This window comes from Camelina sativa, chromosome 10, assembly GCF_030686135.1.
Source record: "Camelina sativa cultivar CO46 ecotype springtype chromosome 10, ASM3068613v1".
Classification (NCBI taxonomy): domain Eukaryota; kingdom Viridiplantae; phylum Streptophyta; class Magnoliopsida; order Brassicales; family Brassicaceae; genus Camelina; species Camelina sativa.
In genome coordinates this window covers 7512464-7535685 of record NC_141889.1, presented here as the reverse complement: position 1 = coordinate 7535685, position 23222 = coordinate 7512464, and the positions used below count along the sequence as shown (strand labels likewise).

Sequence of the window (23222 nt, the reverse complement as noted above, 5' to 3'; positions counted from 1 at the left end):
CATTATCTAAGTTATCATATTAATTTGTTACTTATCATTATATTTCACCTCTCATCTTTATATGATTCTATTTCTGTGAAACAAATAAATTATCATATTTTTATAATAATTAAAAATAGTTTTATTTCTGCATATACAATAAGTTGAATTTTTAAAAACAAATATAATTTTTTCAATCTATATTTTATTTAATCTTTAGTAATATTATTCTTTAAACAAATATCTATTCAACTAAAATTTTGACTGAATAACGGGTCAAAATTCGAATATTTAAATTTAATTTCATAAATTAATTTTGTTGAATTGTATAATTTTATATACTATAATAAACTTTTAAATAACTTAATTTGAAATATTTTAAAAATATTGGAACTTGATATTTTTAAGAATATCATAAATATATAATAGATCAAAAAGTTATGAACTATAAAACTCTAATTTGATTTGTTATAGCATGAGTCAATAATATGTCACTATAATATGAAATAATTTCAAGAAACCAAGTATATTAAAACAAAAAGTATGACATTTATTAAATTAATCAAATATAATAACTTGCTTTTTAAAAACTAAATTTACAAAATTATGTCCTATAATGACAATCAAGTGATGTTGTAGAACATACATTATTGAAATAACTTCACTACATAAACTAATACAACATATTAAAATTTATTTTAAAATATAAAATATACAAAAAAATTGTATAAAATAAAATTTAACATTTGCTATAGCACGGATAATTATCTAGTGAACTAACAAAATGTTAACATGACAATAATTGAGAATCTCTTTTATTTGTTATAAAAATACATACGTAAAAAAAATTTACTTATAATTTGTCAATATTTTGTATATGTTTTGCTACTTTTTCGTATTAAAATCGGTGAAATTAGTTAAAAATATGTATATTATAATGGGTATATTTTAATATACACAGAATTTGTTTTCTTCATCCACTCTTTTAGAAAAGAAGATATTTCTCATAAAATTTTCATTGTGAATAATAGCATTCCCAAACCTAGCCTCTCTTATGAGCTCTTTGCTCTGGTTTTTTGTATGGGATCCCATTAATTCACCCATTTAGTAATATTCTGTTGATTGTAAATGGTTTGGGATTTACAATCAACCTCGTCTACGTGGCCGTTTTTTCACGCTTTAGCTAGTGAGTTTCTAGCTTTGGCTATCATCACGATCTTGATTTTGACATTATCAAAGTCAATTGAATATCATACACAAATCATTGGATTTATATGTTGCATCAGTAACATAGCCATATATGCGACTGATCTTGTTGTGGTAAGCTTACAAACTTTCTTTTATTTATTTAGTGAATAGTGTCAGTGGTTGTTTAATTGGATTTTGTAGATATCGAATGGAATTTGTGTTGTTCTCAGCCTTATCAAGTTAGTTCTCTACGCTACTACGTTATGGAAGCAGCAGTCAAAGGACCTTCCATGAGACCAAAATGCACCTACATTAAATAAACAAGATGTATGTTTTTTCTTTATTTTTAGATTATCCACCACCCCATGTACTTTATATGTCACCTACATTTTGAGTCTTCAAATGCACCTACATTTGATTACATAAATAATCAAAATGCACCTACATTTTGGGTCTTCAAATTATTTATTTCATTTCTCATTTTGATTAACCAATCTGGTTATATGTCTCCGGAGTGTGAACTTCACGGGAAATATTTGGTACAATCATATTGTTTATAGCTTCGGAGTCTTGGTTCTTGAACTCATAACCGATAAGAAAAACAGTGGAACCAATGACATTATTATGTTTATTAGTTGTTCTTTTTTTCTCAAATAATGGAACCAACTAGGACCGGACCCACGCTATACTACGGAGGAATATTCGCTGTTACTATAACTTATAATTAAAGTTTTTTACTAACAAATACTTCCCAATTAATATTATAAAGTTTTCTTCCATTGGCATTTGATTATTAATACTACTAAATACTATCAAAATATATTTAGATATATATACCATCACAAAAATTAAAGAGGAATATGTAAAGAAATAAACGATGGTAGTGGGTTAATAAAAATTAACCTCATCAGTTTTCATTAGTCCATATCAATATCAAACACGTATGAGAACCCAATAACCATAAATGAAATTCAGGCAATTTTGTAAAGGTCCATAAAGCCCATAACAGTTTTACTTCAGTTAATAAAAAAAAGGTAGAAAGGGAAAGTGACCGACCAAAATCAGCGACCGAGGTGAAATTAACCTTATTGATCTGCAAATTTCTCAATCATCAAAGATATCATGGATTCAAATCAAACCCAGTACAACAAAAAAATGTTTTCGTTATTGATCTAATAGTTTTGCAAAGGTAAGCTATTTTTATTCATTCTCTTTTTGTACATAGTTTCCGAAATCGACAAAAATCTGAGTGAAATCACTTTCTAAAATTCTCACTCTTCAATGGTTTTCTTTAGGTTAGTTTCGAGCAGCCATTTCCGTCAGATCAGATCCAGATTCTGTTCATGAAAGACAGCTATATGTAGCTAATATTGATTCCGCGCTCGTCTATTCACATCGATATATACTTATCTACAGATGAGAAAGCAAGGTAATGCATGTACATACATAAAAAACAACATGAAGAGGTCATATATATATTGATTGAAATTTTGTACATATGTGATTAGAACATATGAATATATGCTTTAGTATAGATGTCCTGAAAACAAATGTCAATATACATATTGATAAAATTTTATTGTGAACACAGATGGCCTAGATTGATTTTCTATTGCAAAACAAAAAAAAAGAAAAGAACATAACATCATTAACATATAATTTTGTTACCTTGTTTTTTTTTTTTTTTTTTTTTTGTTCAAATAATTTTGTTACCTTGTTATGTGAAGTGTATCAAAGGATTTGTGTAATTATTTTATGCCGTTACTTCTTGCTTGTGAAAGAATGCTTAGATTGTCCTGAAAAGAACAATACCTTCTTTTTTTTACGCTAAAATGAAGTATAGATAGAATATCTATAGTAGTTTCTGAGTTTTCTGAAATATTAGTATTAGTGGAACCTAGGAGAATAAATTAGAATGAGAACTGTAAAATATTTAGTATATAAGTGTAACGGTACACGTTCTAACTTCTAACACATACCATTGGAGTCTTTCCAACAAAGCTCATAGGATGAGGTGGAGCTTGAAAGTGAATGAGTTACCTTTGCTCTGTGAGACAGAAAACAGATCAAGTTAGTTAATAAAAAAAATTAGATTTAAGTTTTATACGCATGAAAACTTACTTTCTTATTAGTTCCATCTTTCTTATTTTGACTGGACAGATCTAACATTAAATTATTCATTTATGCAGGATTTTAACTTGGATGCACCATGCGACTGAGTAAGGTTGTTACTCTCTGATATAAGAAAATGAAGGGCCATTGATTTCTTGAAATGCTCTCTTATCGTGTTAAAAGATAAGATCAGTCTTTGAACACAAATAAAAAAAAAAAAAAAAATCAGTGTTGATGTGCTAATTTTTCGTATTGAAAAACTTATTTATAGAGATCATAAGTCTCTTGGGGTTAGGTGGATAGAAGATTTGAGAATAGGTTTTTGACACGCTAGATTTTAAAATTTGAGAATATCTTTTTTTTTCTTTTCAATTTGTGGTTATTATGGAATTAATATTTTATATGCAATTAATTTAGAATCTAAATTGGAATATGCTTTATAGTTTTCTAAATAAGTTTCCAAAAATATAGGGCTAGTTAAAACTTAAAAGTTCGGAAATTAGTATCCAATGTATATGGAATAGTAAAATCACTTCGGGAATTAGTATCCCATATTTATGATTTGAATATATGCAAAATCTCAGAATTATTAGTTAATAGTAATATACCCAAAAATTTAGGATTCGTAGTTAATTTTGTTAATTTCCTAGATTATAGGCACCATAAATATTCGATCAACCATGAAAATTTTGGAATAGATTTTATCTATTTAATTTTCATTTAATATTTTTGATTTAATCGAATAAATATATAACCGAATAACCCATATTTAGTTTTTGGATAGGTGTCCGAGTGTTTTTAAATTACCCGACCCAATAACTTATAATGTCATATTTAACCTTTATGCATTGTTTTCTGGTTGTTAGCGTCGGGGGTATTTTCGTCCAAATGAGAAGTTGTCTTCTCTTTTACTAATATAGGGATGACATTATGTCACGTTAGCAATCTATGCTTACACACTAGATTTTAATCCGCAATATACTGCGGACAGATAAATTTTATTATAATTTATATTTATATTGTATCTATTTATTAATTATTAAATTTTTGGTAAATAGAGAAATAATTAAATTTCCTGGTTGTTGTGCGGATAAATATTTATATTATTTTTTTAATCCGCAGTACACTTTATGACTATTTGTTTGGTATATTTATTTTGTTTTGTTTAGTGTTTGAGATTCTATTTTGATTTTTAGTTATTATAACAAAAAATAAAAGATCTTAATATATAATAAGTAATTTATATGCTGTGATTAAGTCACATTTTTCCTGATGATTTAATAATTTTACACAATCTTAGTTAAATTAATTTGATTTTATGTCAAATAGTTTAATATTAGTAGTGTTGATAAATAATTTAAATGAGGATTTAACCTGTATTAACACAAATATAATAATATTTTATTAATTTCAACATATTATTTTTATAAATCATCTACTATATAATCACATCATATAGTATTTTAAATTTTTTAGTTTTACATATTCGTAATAATTAAAAATTTTATTTAAGTTTATATATGTTAATTATAATATTTAATTAAATGTTAATCGAAATTTTTCTTACGTTAATAATCAAATCTCATAGGTTTTAAAAACAAATGAGAATCAAATTATTGTTTTCTTTGTTTACGAATGATTCAAATATATAATATCTTTAAAATGCAACAGAATGTGTAATTAAATATATAATAGTTTCCATTTACATATTGATTATTGTTATTTATTTAGTTAGAATGAAATGTAAAATATTTAGGAAACAAAATTTATAATAATATTAGTTTTAAATTTTTTTTAGGAGTTAATATTGTAAATAAAATAAATTAAATAACCAAAACTTCAAAAGATAATAATATAGATACTGTATAATGTAATATGGACTTGAAAATCCGATTAAACACAAGCCAATTTGTTTTAGTTTCTGGTTGATATCCGCCGACTCGATTATAATAGGAAAAAAAACTCGTATAAGAAGTGGCTTTGTGGGGACGAGTTGACTCGTTCGTTTTGTTCTTTGTTCAGAAAGACTCTCAGATAGCTTCGACCTCGCTCTCCGATCATCTTCTTCGTTTCTCTCATCTCTTTGTAGATTTTTACTTCATAATAATCGGTAAAGCTTCCTCTTCTCTGGGATTTTCCCTCTATTTTTCTTGACGAGTTCCGATATTTTAGTTTTTGATTCTTCGTCTTGATCAATTGAATTGTGTAAATTTGGGTTTATCGCTAGCTTCTCATGGATTCGTTGAATGTAGTCTTATCCTGATTTATTATGACTCGTTAGCTGTGTTCTTTGCGGATTTATTGTAGATTAGGGTTCCCTGGACTCGTTTCTTCCTAGGTCTTCGATTTTTTTTCATTCTCTTGTGATAGCCTTTTTGTGTATACGGCGTTTTGTATGATTTGTGCAAATGTTTTTTTTAAAGAAAAGTGTACAATTTCTTACATGTTGTATAAATGTTTTGGTGTTTTTCGTTTTAAGAATTTGCTTTGTTTTGTGCAGATGGAGACTCAAGTTCCACTTATCTCGGAGGCCATTGCCCTTACTGAGAAGAAAGTCGCCATGGCTTTAGGTATTGTTATGTTTATGATACAATCTCCCCATAGCTTCTATTATGTTTCCCTCGTGTTGTTTGATTGCTTATTAAGATGTCTTTATTATCTTGTCTTAGATGATATCATCAAGTTGTCAAAGAGAAAAAACAATGTGAATAGGGGGAAGAAATCAAGGAGGGAAAAGGTAATAATACTCTTCATATAGGTGGTCTCTTGGATTATACATGCCTCTTGTTTTTATGAGACTGTAATGTCATATGACTGGTCGTTGGTATATAATTTCGTTTTTTTTGCTGTGCAGAAGAAAACCCAAAACTTCAATGGTGCTGCGAGAAATGATACATCTAAGGTGTCGAAATATGTGAAGTCACTTTCTTCCGTTAGACAGGTGAACTTTTTAGCCTTCTCCTCTGTTGATCTGTTGTCCTGGTTTCTTTGTCTATCATTCGGATATTGGTTTTCCATTTTTTGGGATTTTCCTTCTGAATATTATCTCATATTTTTCAGGGTGCTGTTGCCAAGAGAAGGTCCAATTTCAAAGGAAATCAGTGTCCTTCAACAACAAACCTTGCTCGTAAAGCCGCTGCTGCTACTCCACTCGATGTCCGTGATAGAGCTTCTCATGGTGGAAGGATGATTAGTGCAAATCAGTCAAGGTCTTGAATGCTGGATAATTCCCTGACCTGTGTCTTATTCTGGAGTCCTTATAGTATCTTCGATTGTTTCTGATCCAAGAGGCTTCTATCTAAGCATCTGGTCACTAGATGGTCGTCAGTTTAATGACTGCATAATTATAGAGATTTATTTAGTTGAGTTTATGATGGTTCTTGGGGGAGTCAGTTCACCATTTTGGATTGGGGATTTGAGCTACGGTGTTTGTCTCAAGAGTTGGTTGGCCTTTGATATGACCTTGGGTGGTTAGGGTGTGGTTAGGTCGAGCATAAAGTTTGCTTTTGCTTGAAGTTGGTGTTTTTACTGTCAGATCAACAAGTCTAGCAATATGCTACCGTGCTTGGCCTTTGATATAACCTCATTGGATTCATGAAACTCCTTTGCATTCATATCAGCTGCCTAGGTGTTATGTTTGATCTTCTTGCTGCATCCTGAAGATTATAGCCTAGCTTTCTGAGGCTGTGACACTGTATTGGTAGAAACCTGTTACTGGGAAAAATATGAAGTCAGACTTCCGGATCTTCATCAGTATATACTAGCTGTTACTTGGTTGCACATCGGGTCGTCTCTTGAGCTCTCTTCTCATAGTCTTTTATAAGTTGCTTTGACGGGACAAAGGTCATTTCTTGGTGGGTTGACCTGGAAAAGAGCTGCAGTTTTTCTGTGTAGTTACTGCGGGTTTGGAGTTTTGTCAGTGTCTGGGCGCCTCTAGGACTGGGAAGTGAAGTGTTGCATGCTTATAATAAAATGGCTATTTGCCATCTTTTTGTTACGTGGATAGTTGGATTTCGCCTTAGATCATTGATCCTTCTATGTATGAAGAGATCCAGCTTTTATTGTTAACAACTCGATAACAGATCATTTCATCTGTTGGTGCCAGTTACCGTCTTCACTTCAAGTTTCTGATGTTCTTAAAGGTTGTCTCTGTATGTCTTTTCGGTTCCTTAGCCATTCCTTTTTTAATTTTGTGCAGGCGTATTGCTCCACCAGTTCAAAATAGATCTGTACAGCCTAGAGTCAACGGAAAGGTAACTTATTCATGATTATCTGTTAGATTGCATTAGACTAGCTTAGTAGATTCTTACAGTCTCTTCCTCAGAACATTATTCTTGTTGTTCATATGTTTATGCGAGGGACCCGAATATGTGCATATTATAGCCTTCTGCATCCGTAGCTATATCTGCCTGTCGATGGTAGGGAGTATGTTAAAGGTTTATGGATTGATTGAATGTGATAGGAGCTTGATCTGATAAATATGCATGGTGTGTAAAACTGTGAATAATGAGCATGATTATTGTGACTCGTATATCCAAGAGCATTGTACTGAATGTTTGGAGGGCTAATAACAATAATTTTCTTATCTGCAGAGCTATGAGGTAAATCAGAAAGTAGAAAACAGAGAATGGAAGAGGAAGACACTGGACTCTCGCTTTGCAAGCATGAAAGAGCAGAGAAAGATGATTAACAAGTATGGCGCTACAGTTCAACTTCCAAGGTTGCCACCATGGGCTAGAGTCGGACGATTTTCCCTCTGAGAAAACCACAAAGATTTTATGGATCGTTCCAGTTTAGATTGTGGCTTTTGGGTTTTAGAGTTTTAGATTCCTGTTATGCAGTAAGCAATGTAATTCTTTTGTGAATCTATGACTTGTTAGGATCTGACAATTCCATATAAGAAAATAAGAAGTGAAATCTTGGGTTTTCATTCCTTACTTGCATTTCTGTTAATCACATGTTTTACCCCCTACGTGAGTGAGTACTTCTCCTCGTAAAAACTTGAATTGAAGGTTCCCTTCCCAGTTTCATTCGCGTGTGCATTTCTGTGTGACGCACATCAATGTTCTTCTACCCGACGTGAGTTAGTGTTGCAGGGAGAAACTTCTCACCTTACAACTTGTGTTCTAATTAATTCGTAACGTGCTAATCATCAAGTTGGGGGTGTAGCTCATATGGTAGAGCGCTCGCTTCGCATGCGAGAGGCACGGGGTTCGATTCCCCGCACTTCCATTTTTTTTGGGAATTCTGCATTTCCGTTACTTAGTATTTATATGCCTCAGTTAGTCAGTTGATTCAGGCGAAAGAAATTGGGAGCTTTTTCTCTCGTAGTCTCGTTCCTTTTGCCATATGACTGGACTAGTTTCCACTTTTCTTTCTTTCGAAGATGTAATTTGTTTACTAAAGGAAAACAATAAATTATTATTAAAGTATGTATGCCTATTTAGACGACAAAAAAAGAGAGTAAAATAAAGGGAAGTAAATATGGCCTATTCCAAAAACTGAACCAAATAATATCTCTTATGATTTGATTGTGTCAAATTCAAACTGTTAATCACACATTTAAAGTCTGGTCCCGGGCCCTAAGTAGCAAGTACCATCGAGAAGCGGCTAAAGACTTTCGACCTAACTCCATTAACTGATTTTATCATCAAGGGATCATATAATGGCCCAAAGACTCCAAACTGACTCTTTTGTGTGTTTAGTGTGACCTAATCAATTTTGATAACTCTTTAACCTCATGTTTCTAATCGTTTTCATAGTACCGACATAAATTTATGCATATGTTGTTTGAGTGTGGGGACTACTTCAAACATAATAAAACATTAAAGAAATTTGGCAATCATCTAGTATCTATATAAATGGTAGTTCTTTTTTCCTGTGATTCCACGTTATTAAATCTATGCTTTACTTCAGATTAATAAAAAAAAAATGGACGTAAACCGCTGTATTCGATGAATTAACATTGAAGCTTTTTTAACTCGCAAAGTGGTAGTCCTCGTGTTTTGACTTTTTAGCCTTACTCTAACTCTTAAGTTTAGTACGTCACTTAAGTTCACAAGAGGAGCTGCAGAAGTGAACCACACAAAGCAAAAAACTTGTTCGTTGCTTGGCGCTTTAACCATTCAGCCCTAAAGCCAGTTAAAATTATAATTTAGCTCTGTCTCTATTGAATTCGTAGAATATTTTCACGAGAAGTGTAAGGAAACTATAAAACTGAAAAAAAAAAAAAGGAAACAAAAGGTGATCCAAAATAAAGAAAGATATCATACTTTTCATGGCCGACTCAAGAAGTCACGGAAAGTCCTTGGAGAAATTTGATATAAACGCCACCACCAATCTTATATCAATATATTATCTCCCTTACATAATATATTATATTTCCTAGAATTGTTTCAAAATATATTTTTTTAAAAAAGATTGTATGGTTCGAAGGAAACGTACACAAACACAATCCTCGAATGCTATATAGCACAGTCAAAATATTCTCAAATCTCGTGACCCCCGAGCTTTGTGGGAAAATATGTTCCACTTATTCGTTTGTTAAGTTCTTAAATGAAACCAATAAATATTAAAAAAAAAAAAAAAAAGTGCAACTATATCCTATTAATAAATACACATTTCCAAAAAATAAAAACGTCAAAGGGTAAAAAAGACAATTCATAAAAATCCGGTAATATTCGCCCCCAAACCAAATCATGCCACGTAAGAAAAAATTTCTCTCTAGAAGAAACGTAGAAATCAGAAAGTGAATTAGTATATTACAGTCAAACCCAGAAACCGCTTCTCTCCTATAAATTAAAACCCCTTTGTTTTCTTATTTTCTTCGTTCGATCCCAAAACGCTCTTCCTAAAGTTCTGAATTATCTAACTTCTGCGAGTATATTCATTTTGTTCCGTTAACGATGGCGAAGAACATTTTGGTAACCGGCGGCGCTGGCTATATCGGAAGTCATACGGTGCTACAACTTCTCGACGGTGGTTACTCCGCCGTCGTTGTTGACAATTACGACAATTCCTCCTCTGCTTCTCTCCAGCGCGTCAAAAAACTCGCCGGCGAAAACGGAAACCGCCTCTCCTTTGACCAGGTTCTGTTTTCCTTCTTCCCCCAAATGATAATTTTTGGTTTAGGAAACGCGTGGTTATCGAATTATGTTTCACCGGTTTGGTTATATACCGGAATTGGAATTACCGGTTTATGTTATATGAAGTTTTTGATTCAACGACGAACACGATTTTTGTTTTTTTTAAGGCGTAGCAATGATGATGATGGTGTTTGGTTCCAGGGTTCTTGTTAATTTTTATTTCTGTACAGCATGTGGGCTAATTTACTTTGTGTGTGTACACTTATATAATTCCAGAATAAAGTATTGAATTGATGCTGCCATGTGAAATGGATAATTTAAAATACTATTATCCTTAAGTGCTTACTAATATTTATAATATAATTTGACATGGTTGATCTGTCTGGAATTTGGGATATGTTCTCTGGGGAAGGTGAATCATAATTTTAACATTTGCTGAAAATCAGAATCTTTTGGGTCAATTTTAGTTTTTTTTTTTTAACATTCGGTTTTTGTCTACCTGCAGGTGGATCTCAGAGACAGGTCTGCGCTTGAGAAGATTTTCTCAGAAACAAAGTAAATAAAAGAAAAAAACTTTTCCTTTTGATGACTAATAAAATGATTAGACTGTTGTAATAATTGGGGAGAATAGAAGTTTGATGGAAACGTGGGAATTATGATTGTTGGTATAGGTTTGATGCAGTGATACACTTTGCTGGACTTAAAGCAGTAGGTGAGAGTGTGGAGAAGCCTTTGCTCTATTATAATAACAATCTTGTTGGCACTATTACTCTTTTGGAGGTTATGTCTCAATACGGCTGCAAAAACGTATATTCTTTCTTCCTCTCTGTTTTTTGCTTATTGCCTGCCACCACATGCAATGCATTCCCCCTTTTTTTGAGTTTTTTTGTCTTGTTTGATCTCATGATTGGCTTTTACTACTCTGTTTTTTCCAGCTTGTGTTTTCGTCATCTGCTACTGTCTATGGCTGGCCTAAAGAGGTTCCTTGCACTGAGGAGTCTCCTATTTCTGCCACTAACCCATATGGCCGTACAAAGGTAGTAATTTTTAGCCTGTGTATTTTACCATTACCCATATAGTAATGACTATAGTAGTAATCAGGAAATGAATCTGACTGAGATAGTCTTTGCTTGTTTGCTATGTAAGCTTTTTATCGAAGAAATTTGCCGGGATGTACATGGTTCTGACCCTGAATGGAAGATCATATTGCTTAGATACTTCAACCCTGTTGGTGCACATCCTAGTGGTTACATTGGTGAAGATCCTCTTGGAGTTCCCAACAATCTCATGCCTTATGTTCAACAAGTTGCAGTTGGCCGGAGACCTCACCTCACTGTGTTTGGAACCGACTACAATACTAAGGACGGTACAGGGGTATGTATATATCTTATGATGTTTTTCCATAGACAAGAAACCATTTGACAAATCAACATTACAATCTCATGTATTGTGTTTGAATGTGGAGAATTATGATTTTATCTCACACATATTTTTATCCATCTGTCTTTCAGGTTAGAGATTACATTCATGTCATGGACTTAGCTGACGGACATATAGCCGCTCTGCGTAAGCTAGATGATCTCAAAATCAGTAAGGATTATCTTTAAAACTCTAGTTCTGTTTCTCCTCTCATCATGATTTGTCATTGGAACTAAGCTTAATTCTTGGAAATGGTCAGGTTGTGAGGTATACAATCTTGGAACGGGTAATGGAACATCTGTTTTAGAAATGGTCGCTGCCTTTGAAAAGGCATCGGGAAAGGTAAACATTGATTGGTTTGTTTGTTTATTACCACATTTCACTAATCAAATGAGCTGTTCTTTGGCCTTTATTACCCTAGTTTTCGATCATTGATTTCAACTTTTTTGATTGTTTCGTATTAGAAAATCCCGTTGGTGATGGCTGGACGTCGTCCTGGAGACGCTGAAGTTGTTTACGCCTCAACGGAAAAGGCAGAACGTGAACTCAATTGGAAGTAAGCTCATTTCATTTTGTCAACATAATATAGAAGAGTTAGAACGTAGAAGAAATGACAATTTAGCATGTAAATAATAGGAATGACCATCATTAAAATTATTGCATCAATCTCTCAGTTAAAATTTTTACCATAGAGATGGGTTGAAAATTAGAAACAGTCACAGCATTATAGTATAATGATTTTGTATTTACGCAGTTTGTTTGTTTGGTATGGTATGAATGAATGCAGGGCCAAGTATGGGATAGAGGAGATGTGTAGGGATCTATGGAATTGGGCAAGCAATAACCCTTACGGCTACAATTCCTCCTCCAATGGCTCCTCCTCATAATTCTCCTTTTTTCTTTTCATGTTGCATTTTTTTCTTAGTTATTCTTATAAACACATGAAAAGGAGAGGCTGACAAGTACGTAAACTTTAGAAGAAAGTGGGAAAGATTCGTGTACCATTAATTTATAATAGAAGCTCTTGATATTTTATTAAATCGTCAGTTCATACACTTTGCAACCGTTGAAACATTGTTACATTATATATACACTAAATAACGCAGACTAAAAATTACAAAATTTCAATTAAGAATAATTAAAATGTTAGTAGTAATATAGATTTTATCTTGTAATCAGTCAAAAGACTAAAAGAGGTAGAAAAAGTTATAAAAAAAACGCAATAAACACAACTTCATAAACGCGACCTGCCGATCGTACAGCTATCTAGGTATAGTATGGATGTCTTCCCTCCCACAGATTTGTTCTTAATTATGTTTATAACCGTGGGTCCATTAATAAAATTCATAAACCAAATAGTAAGAAACTTATATAATTGTATATTTTCCTATATAAAATAAATAAGATTATAATACAATTTATAAACTAGTGAATATGTTTTTAAGTTGATATTAGATTTTGAGTTTTGAATTTTGATAATTAAAATATTTTTGTGAGATAATGTATGCATTTAATCTAACTATAATACTCCATACGTTTCACAAATAGAATTCTAAAATTATTTGTATGTTTCAAAATAAGTATCATTTTAGATTTGGTATATATAAGTTGGTATAAATTTTCTAGTTTAACCTCAAATCCATAAAAGAGTATCAAGATCAATTTAAATTTTAAGGATATAACAAAATTTTTAATATTTTTTCTTAATTTATGTGAAAATTATAAAAAATGAGAGATATGCCTTAGATCTAGTATGCGTTAAGCCTGAGAAAGATGGCTCTAATTTTTATTCTCCTCACAAAATTAGAATAAAAAATTCTTCATAAAACTTGTTGTTTGGATTCCCTTTTATACTATTTAAGAAAATCTATTTTTTCTTTTTGTGCATTTAAGAATAAACTTTTTTTTTGTACTACAAATCTAGTGATACATAATATATATAGTTATTGAAAATACTTAAATAAAAGGAGAAAAAAACAAGTTGACAAAATCTAAGTAATACTTATGCAAATATAAGAAACAAAAAGCATAACTGTATAATTATAGCTTCAACTTTTTAGCTTTTCTATAATGGATCGAGCACACTTATATTGATATTGTTCTAAATTAAGGTACGCAAGAAAGTTTATAAGTTGAAATTATATTTGAATGATAACTATAGTGGTTCACAGTTAAAACAACTCGATGCTTTCAAGGTTTAAAATAACAATAAATCTAGAAAAAAATAAGAATATAGTCTGAGATAATCAACAGATGGGCTGAGCAGAATAAAGCTGGTAGGAATAACCGGATTCTTTTCCTACGGAAGATCGATCACCTGTCGATTTTCATATTGTCATAATCGGTTGAAGAAAGTGTATATGTATTATATAATACGATTTACAATATTCTATAAACTCACCATATGATCAAACACATAGTCTCTGTCTCGCCGCAATAATCATCTGTGTCCATGGGTAATACACAGCGTACACGACTACTTGGACTAATCCAAGTAATGTGCATATCCCAAAGGAAATCTGCAAAACAAAAAAAAATATCAAGTTTCAATCGACTCATGTTTTCCTTTTTCAGAATCCGATATATATGTAAATCACATATTGGAATTAAAAAAACTTACAAACATAATAGGATCCAGGGATAGAAACGAGATGACGCTCCAAACTATAGCGTATGCGAACATCGCAAACGCTACCAAGAAAGACATGTGCTCGACGCTCTTGGTCTTCAGAACCCTCAGCTGCATTTTATCATCATTTACCTTACTAATGTAAAAACAATTGTTTTTGAGATATATAATATATATATATATATATATATATATATATATATATTAAACTTAGAACTTCACTTACCATAACAAATATGGGAGCGACATACATAATGATGTTGTATACGCAACAAACATCACCAATCACCAACCGCTGAACTTCTCTAGAATCTACTAGCGTAAAGATGAAGGTTGCAAATGCAACCACAATCACGACTTCAACTATCAGAACTGCAATGATCAGTCATCCGTGTCTAGGCTGATTGCAATACCTTATATGTACAAGTAGATACATCGCCATAATGGTCACTCCTATTGCATTAGTAACGAGGGTAGGAGTGCCAAAAGAATGCACTACGGGTAATCCATAAACAACACATACCATACATCTCCCAAAGATAGCTATGTATAGTATGGATGTTCTCTCCTCCACGGATTGGTTCCTAACTATGTGTATAACCGTCGGCCTATTAATAAAATTCATAAACCAAATTAGTAAGATATTAATATAATTACATATTTTCTTATTTAAAACTTTGCTCAAAAATAAGATAATGTATAATACAATTTCTTAACTCTTGAATAAGTTTTTTAATTGATATTAGATTTAGAGTTTTGATGATTTCAATATTTTGCTGGAATAATGTATGCATTTTATATAATTATAATACTTCATTTTCTTCACAACTAGTGTCATTTTAGGATTATTTGTATATTTCAAAATAAATGTCGTTTTAGATTTTCAATGTATAGTTTGGCATAAATTTTCTAATTTAATCTCTATTCTAAAAAAGATATCAAAAATCAATTTAACTTTTAATGGTATAAGAATTTTTTTAATATATTTTATTAATTTATATGAAAAATGTCAAAAATCTTTTCTTATATTTACTAGTTACTACGATGTTACTTACTTCCCCCTCAAATGGTGGGTTCTTTAAACTTTGATTTATACAATATATAGTCAGATATAGATATACGTTGGCCTCAAACTCATGTTATAGTTATATTTACGATAGCTTCACAATAATGTCTATTTGAATATTTAAGACAGGGAATTGAACCGTTGTGCCAAAGGAGGGAGCAAGATGCCTTTACCAGCTACCACCTCAAAACTATATTTTTATTACTACTATTCACAAAAACCAAAACTTACATTATTATTAAGTATTAACAGAAAGAAATAAAAACATTTCACTTTTTAAAACTTTTCACTAAAGCCCACTTTTCCTTATAAAACCTTTTAAATTGCTCTTTACACATTGGGTCTAAGCCTAATTAGCCCAAATTCTAGGGGTTATTTTTCCAGCTAGCCAAATTCTATACTTACTTTGGCATCAAAATAAGATTTTTGATAGAGAAAGTCAACCGTAACTTCTCTTTGTTTTTGACAGTCATCTTTACATATTGGCTCAAGCCTTAAATTTTGTATTTACCTTCATGATAAGACTTTTAAAACTCATTACCAGGTCACTTTTATATTATTATCTTAACAAAAGACCACTTCATTTTTAGAATACTCTAGTTATACTTAGGAGTTTATAAAATGAAATATCAAAATCTAATTTTTCACTAGTATATAAATTTCCTATTAAAACTATGAAACGAAAGAGCAATTTCAAAGTCTTATCACGAAGGTTACGTGGTGGTCTTTTATTAGAACCAAAAAAAAAAAATACTTACGTGGGTGCCAAAAAGATACAGCCAGCAATAATGTTCCCTGAAAAAAAATTCAACGTTCGAAAATTAATTTTTTATAAAAGAGTTTTCGTATATATAAAAAGAAGTAAATCTGTAAATGCATGGGTACCTATAATCACCAATGCGAGCCGAACCTCGTAGACGTCCATAGGGAAACCCGGTGACCCCTGTATAAACCAAAAACACAAAAACAAGAAAAACCATTAAATTGTAAAAAGTAGGGCCCCAAAGGTTTTTGAAAACTTTACAACAAAAAAAATATTTTCAAATAGGCCCCCAAAAATATTTAGCTTTACGAAAAAGTCTCAAATATCTAGATTTTATAATAACCCCAAAACATTTTTTTGTTGCTTTGGCCCCCAAATTTTCAGGGCAAGTAAATTGATAAATCATGGACTACGGTTTTGACTTTTTGTTTTTTTTTTGAAAAAGGGTTTTCTATTTAAAACATAAAAAGAAAAAGAAAATACAACAGCCAGCTTGGCTTTACCGCTTTACTGTTTGTTTGCCATTAAGGCCATAAATAAAAGAGGGCCCAGCCCAGTAAAAAAAACAAGAGCAATAATAATAGATCAAACGATTGAACGAGAAGATGACTTTTGACTATGAGAATGAGATTATGAGATTATGAGATAGTATCGTTTCCGGAGGAAACATGTAAAAGTGATTAACGGAGTCGATTAGTGAGAGATGAGATCAAGTACCGCCAAATAAAGCTGCTGAAGTGTAGATGCGCGATGAGTCGTTTCCTCTCCTTAGGACCAGTTAGGGTTTGAAGGTGGTTTAGGGTGTCTTCCCAAGAACAAAGCGGATGGAGATTGCAACTTGCTGCAACATAGGACCAGATATGGACCAGGGAAATTGGCAATCAAAAGAACAGAGATGGTCACGACTTTCTGGAAGAGAGCCACAAAGAAGGCAATTTGGATCTGTACTACGGTTTTTGTTTTAGTTCTGTTTGTTCCCAAATCTCTCGGAGAATATTCTTCTTCTTCTGAAGAGAGAATTGTCGCCGTTAATGTTTTTCATAAAATAAAAAACCCTAATAGAGAACGACTGTTTGAATAGAATTACATAAGTTGCATATGTGAAAACAAAACATGTGTACGTCTGCTTTTATTCTAAAAATGCACACATATGTTTGCATGCGTATAGCTAAAAGAGGAAATAAGTTTCAATATAGCTGTCACTATCATTAAATGTTCATACGTAATACTAATACATTTAGGGTGATTTAGTGAAATGTTATCCAAATTATGTAATATTACGAGAATGCACAAAAAAGATTTTATTACTAGAATATTTCGGGTATTTTCAAAATATCCAGCGTATCTTTATTTTATGTTACCGGAAAGACGTTATTACAAAAATGTCATTGTCACGTCAGAAATCGCTGACGTGTAACCATAACTCAGCCGTAACGCGTTATAGAGGAATGTTGCGGCTGAGTTATATGTATGTTGCCGCTGAGTTATGGAAAAAAACTTTTGAGTAAGAACGGACGGCTGATTTATAGCATAACTCAACCAAGGGTTCTGGCTGACTTATTAAAATCTGGTTGAGATATGCTCTAACTCAGCCGTCCTTACGGCTGAGTTTTCACCCGATGGTTGAGTTGTCAAAATTTTGGCTGAGTTATCACTACGACACGGCTGAATTACCATTTTCCGACTGGTTGAGTATGAAAAACGGCTGACTTATGAGCAAATGTTACGGTTGAGTTATCGTACAACTCAACCGTGATAGGCTGACTTATCGTACAACTCAGTCGTGATAGGCTGACTTATCATACAACTCAACCATTTGACGGTTGACTTAGTAGCAAAAAATCAATTACTAGAATGTTATCCAGTTACGGCTGACTTATTAAACGATACGGCTGAGTTACATATTTTCAGTTGATGAAGCGGCTGAATTTGGCAGCAATTTTTTTGCTTTTTAATTACTGTAATATTTTTCATATTGTGGCTGAGTTTTATATAGGCTGAGTTATTAATTGTTTGATGGCTGACTTGCCACGTCGGACGCAACATCCATGTCAACATTCCATGTCATTTTTTTTTTCTCCGGAAATACAAAACGTCGTTCGACTCTTGTTCTTCAACTGGTAAATAAGTGAACTATTTACCTTCTTCTTCACCTTGTTCTTATACTTCTTCTTCACTTTTCTTCTTCATCTTGTTCTTTCTACTTCTTCTTCACATTGTTCTTCACCTTGTTCTTCTACTTCTTCTTCACCTTGTTCTTCATTTTCTTTCATGGATCCAGTTCTAGTTCTAGTTGTTTCCGGTAATTGGGTAAAGACACAAAGATATGTATTTAACACGATGATATTTGTGCAGATAGATGGAGGCACAACACACGATCAGCTACGTCTCTGTGTAGAGTTTTCGGCGAAAGAGTCTACAGAAATTATTGGAGCTAGAGGAAGTATGATTCAGCCAAGCAGTGACTCGAAAATAGAATCTGCATACGAAGTGTACGGTGGGGGATTTGAAGGCACTTGTTTTGATTATGGTAAGATCGTTGACAAAGAAAACCAAGAAGAAGAAGAAGCTGTCGAAGTAGCATCTGACGGTGAAGAAGACGATGAATTTTCAACCCGATTTAATGTTTTCGACGACTCCGATATATCAGCCATTAAGGATTTATAAATCACTATAACTCAGCCGTCATATGAATCGACGAGACCTTTCGTTTTCCCGTAAATATTATAACTCAGCCGTAAAGTCATATATATCAGTCATTTACTTTCATATTGTTTCTTGTGATAACTCAGCCATAAAACACTATAACTCAGCCGTAACATAAATCGATGAGACCTTTCGTTTTCCTGTAAATATTATAACTCAGCCGTCAAGTCATATATATCATTCATTTACTTTCAAATTGTTTCTTGTGATAACTCATCCATAACTCACTATAACTCAGCCGTCACATGATCTTTCGTTTTCCCGTAAATATTATAACTCAACCGTAAATTCATATATATCATCCATTTACTTTCATATTGTTTTATGAATTTATTATGTGTGTGGATTTGAGCAGGCATAGAATTAGTGATTTTTCGCGCTTCCCTAACAACACTTTTTGTGACATCGAGAGACGTTTTAATACTTATTAGGAATCTGACAGAACGAAAGACCCATGAAAGAAAGAAGAATACGTTTTCATATTATTAAAAAGACCATAAACGATAACTCAGCCATAACTTTACCATAACTCACGAAACCCTCAAATTAGAATGACTAAATAACCGACCAAACCTAACCGAACCAGAAACTATTTTTTCATTATTTTTGGTTAATTACGGTTATATTCGGCTTGCTATCGGTTATATTAAGTTAATCGATCTAATTTGGATAACATTTGGATTATTTATGGTTATATATTCATCTAACCGACCCATAACCGGAAATAACCGAAAAGTAATTTCAAAAATTTTTAAATTTTCAAATGGTTATGATATTAGTATATCCAAATTACCACCTTAAACCAAGCACAATATAACCAAAACCAAACTATTATGTTAAAACTCATAATGTTGGAAATATGAACTCTACACCTCAAACCCTAACCATAACCCTTAAATGTCATGTTTTGAATGACATTAATTTTTATTGCTTATCAGACCATAATCAGACTGTGTAAAAATCAATCTTTGTCTATAAAAATTAATTTTTATTGCTTATAATGATTGTAATATTCATTTTTTCATTCTATATTTTAATTTTGAGTTATAATAATTCTAATTTACAAATATTTCATAAGTCAGCCGTTTATGTCAATAAGTCAGTCATATCAGTAAATTGTTTGAGAAATACTTTTATTAAAAAAAAATAAAAAATTCAAATTCAAATTTTGAATTCCTTTTAAATAAAAAGTCGCTAAAAATCTCATTTATTATGCGTGTGGTTCTTTACAATAAACATAATTATTGTTTGCATCTCCCCAACAACACTTTTTGTATTCTCGAGAAGGTATATAATAAATTAATATATTTGTTGCATAAAGCAGCTATAACTTTACCATAACTTTTCCATAACTTTACCATAGCTCAGCCATAACTTCGAGGATTTCATTATGGGCCAACTGAAGGGCGAACAGAGGATTTCAGGGTGAGTTGAGGAGATCACGGACGAACGAGGTGAGATCACTAGAGAAAGTCCAGGGATTCCTATTAGGGTTTGTTAGTAGTACCTCGCGATAGGTTGTAAATAAACACATTGTAACATTTCGACTAAGATATTGAATACAAATTCAGTTCGTCATTTTCTTTTTTATTTTTGCTGATTTCTACCGAGAGCCTGACCCGAAAATCTATAAATCTTATTTTACTTAATCAACATATAAAATTGTGGTTGTCTAATAAGTAGGTACAAATTTCATTTTGTTTTAAGAAAATCACCAAAAACCGAATAATCCTATAAAACTGTCTAGTGTACGCCTTTCTTTGAAAGATAAACCCGAAACTTTTTTTTTGGATGGGTCAGGTTATGCGATTTTTGCGTCAGCCAGAATCTAGCCATCACAATTTATATGCCTAATCTTAATAGAAAAACATGGAGTATATTAATTCTTTTAAATTTGTGAAAGTCCACCATTTTTAGACTTTAAAGTTAGTTCTTATGACTTAATTATTATTTTTGGGTCAAACTAGTACATATTATTTGTGTTTCTACTATGATTTAAGGCTTAACTATTAGGGGATTAGGGATTAGAATTTTTGTAAAGTAGACTATTAGGGGATTAGGGTTTCGGATTTCTGTCACGAGAGAGGAAAGAGAAGAAGATTTGGGAAATAAATGTTCTCAGGTCAAAGGTGACTTTCAACCATTTTTGGTCAAAATCCACCCTTAACTAAATACTAAAATAAATTTGCATATATATATATATGATAATTTAACATTTTACGTAAGACGTCATATTTATTTCTGGAACTAGAAGTCTAGAACCATTCATTTAATATTTTATTCTCTTTTAGCATTTATTTCTAGTCAATATCTTTTTGGTATGATATCTGAATTACCTCCAAATCATGAAATATTTGGAATTTGCCATTGGAAACAATACATTTTGAATAAATATATTAACCTTATAAATAAGAACCTTAACTAACCATTTGAATCCACACTAAACGTCTAACTAAAAGAACAAAACACAATGAAAACACCATTAAAGATATTCGCTGTTTTTGCTATAATGTTTTGCTATGCCAGTTCTTTTAGTCAAGGATTCAATCCTTTTGGTAAAAATGTTGTCACAATCACCAATGATATAGGTCCAGGAATAGTTCTAACTATACATTGTAGATCCCATGAGGACGATTTTGGAGAGCATGTGTTGCAGCCCGGACAACAAGTCCATTGGGAATTTAGGGAATCCTGACTTAAAACAACAGAGTTCTCATGCAGTTGTGGTTGGAATAATCAGCATAAACAGTTTATCGCATGGACGTCTTTCGAGGAAGAAGGTCGATGCCTTAAATGTAAGTGGTCTATTAAAGCAGGCGGTCCATGTCTCTATGCAGATATTACTAGGGAAACCAGGTGCAAACCTTGGTAGAACAATTGAATGGTCTCAAATGATGTTATTAGTATTAACATTAAACAAAAATAATGGTATTATTTGACATAATAATAAAATCAGATCTGCAGCATGTCTCTGACTTTTATGTTCGTCATCCAGTACAACAATATACTACTAGTCTGATTTATATATTGTGATTTTTTAGTTAACTTGCTTAGCTTACAACAGTACTTACAATTAATCATCTTTGATTTTTTTCCCCCTACTTACAACTAACGACAGTTCGATATTAGCCGTATGTTGTTAACTTTTTAGCTTACAACAGTGCTTACACTTACAACTTACAACTTACAACTTACAACTTACAACTTACAACTTACAACTTACAACTTACAACTTACAACATACATATCACCTTTGGATTTTTATGACCTCAATCGCGAATTTTCTTTATAACAAATTAATCGGACATAAATGTAAGTATTGAATTGTAAGTTGTATAAGTAATTAACTAGTACTTCGAACGGGAAACAACTTTAATTAAGGTGTCAAAAATTTAACATAACCGAATATTTTACACAAAGTAATATTTGCCACGGTCCTTCCTCAATACATACAATTGATACATGGTTAAATATCTTTGTTGCTTTTGTTGTATATGAAATCGTTTACAAAATCTAAAACCAAAAATAAAATTTGAAAAGTAAAATCTATAATCTAAAAACCTTTAAAATTTTCCTAAACATTCATGGCCATAGTTAGCTAAATTTAACTGTTTTTAAATATGTATGAAAAATTTCAAACGACATTTATGATGAAACAAAGTAAGTATATAATCCGGTATATGAAATCATGTGTGAGAGAATAAAAGACTTACAAACGTTACAAAGAATCACATGTTTTTGAGGCTCTTGGATTTTACATCTTTCATCTGCATTTTATCGTCATCACTTTATTTATTAATGTGAAAACACATTGATTTTAGAGGGTCAAACATTTATTAATGACATGTGTTTTTTAGGCTTCTTTACATGAATGGTAAATATGGTTTCTTTTTTTTTAAAAAAACTTGTAAGTGGTAAGGTATACATACAGTACAAAATCTGAAAGCATTTCAATTTTTGTCAACTGACGTTGTATTATATAGAATTAGATTGTACCATAAACCATACATATCTTGTGATTAGTTCACAAATTTAACCGATCTATTAACCCCTTACTACTCTAAGCCTTTTTCCAGGCCTATACAAAAAAATTGACCCTTATCATGGCCCAAAAAACTCACAATCAAACAGCCCCTCTGTTCTTCTTCTTCTCTGAACAAACCATCAAGCTACATTGGATGTCCCAAAGCTACATACGACTGTAGTCGGCCATCCTAAATTACGCTTTATGCTATCAGAGCAGCTCCTCTGTTTGAGACCGAGTTTTCCAAAATA

The 23222-nt window shown here is 31.9% G+C and overlaps 2 protein-coding genes, 1 long non-coding RNA gene and 1 other non-coding gene across 5 annotated transcripts; 3 read left to right on the top strand and 1 right to left on the bottom strand.

Moving 5' to 3' along the window:
• Nucleotides 1-5180: 5180 nt before the first annotated feature.
• On the top strand, nt 5181-8209 carry LOC104717895 (uncharacterized). Of its 2 annotated transcripts, none has more exons than XR_015569266.1 (7): nt 5181-5389; nt 5780-5849; nt 5949-6016; nt 6134-6220; nt 6340-7383; nt 7478-7532; nt 7872-8209. XR_015569266.1 is itself a non-coding variant. In XM_010435539.3 (7 exons), exons 2-7 carry the CDS (start codon nt 5780-5782, stop codon nt 8037-8039), a joined length of 597 nt encoding a protein of 198 aa, XP_010433841.2. In that variant the 5' UTR covers nt 5181-5389; the 3' UTR covers nt 8040-8209. The 2 variants fall into 2 exon arrangements, 1 of the variants encoding a protein (XP_010433841.2); XM_010435539.3 differs by having other exon boundaries at nt 6340-6488.
• A 229-nt stretch (nt 8210-8438) lies between these two features.
• TRNAA-CGC (transfer RNA alanine (anticodon CGC)) lies at nt 8439-8511 on the top strand. Its single transcript has one exon. It is a non-coding gene; the product is annotated as a tRNA-Ala (tRNA).
• A 1265-nt stretch (nt 8512-9776) lies between these two features.
• Nucleotides 9777-12823, top strand: LOC104717894 (UDP-glucose 4-epimerase 2). The gene is made up of 9 exons (XM_010435538.3): nt 9777-10367; nt 10870-10919; nt 11036-11171; nt 11300-11401; nt 11511-11738; nt 11876-11954; nt 12043-12125; nt 12248-12339; nt 12571-12823. Exons 1-9 carry the CDS (start codon nt 10185-10187, stop codon nt 12668-12670), a joined length of 1053 nt encoding a protein of 350 aa, XP_010433840.1. The 5' UTR covers nt 9777-10184; the 3' UTR covers nt 12671-12823.
• A 1084-nt stretch (nt 12824-13907) lies between these two features.
• Nucleotides 13908-14589, bottom strand: LOC104717893 (uncharacterized). The gene is made up of 3 exons (XR_756311.2): nt 14404-14589; nt 14185-14302; nt 13908-14100 (listed from the first exon to the last, which is right to left on the bottom strand). It is a non-coding gene; the product is annotated as an uncharacterized LOC104717893 (long non-coding RNA).
• Between the last annotated feature and the right edge of the window lie 8633 nt (nt 14590-23222).

What these genes read in the sequence shown, in the direction of transcription:
- LOC104717895 (XM_010435539.3), top strand. Translation starts at nt 5,780, where the DNA reads ATGGAGACTCAAGTTCCACTTATCTCGGAGGCCATTGCCCTTACTGAG. An exon ending in GAAAGTCGCCATGGCTTTAG is followed by an intron (nt 5,850 to 5,948) that starts GTATTGTTATGT and finishes ATCTTGTCTTAG; the next exon opens with ATGATATCATCAAGTTGTCA. An exon ending in CACTTTCTTCCGTTAGACAG is followed by an intron (nt 6,221 to 6,339) that starts GTGAACTTTTTA and finishes CATATTTTTCAG; the next exon opens with GGTGCTGTTGCCAAGAGAAG.
- LOC104717894 (XM_010435538.3), top strand. Translation starts at nt 10,185, where the DNA reads ATGGCGAAGAACATTTTGGTAACCGGCGGCGCTGGCTATATCGGAAGT. An exon ending in ACCGCCTCTCCTTTGACCAG is followed by an intron (nt 10,368 to 10,869) that starts GTTCTGTTTTCC and finishes GTCTACCTGCAG; the next exon opens with GTGGATCTCAGAGACAGGTC. An exon ending in CTCAATACGGCTGCAAAAAC is followed by an intron (nt 11,172 to 11,299) that starts GTATATTCTTTC and finishes TGTTTTTTCCAG; the next exon opens with CTTGTGTTTTCGTCATCTGC.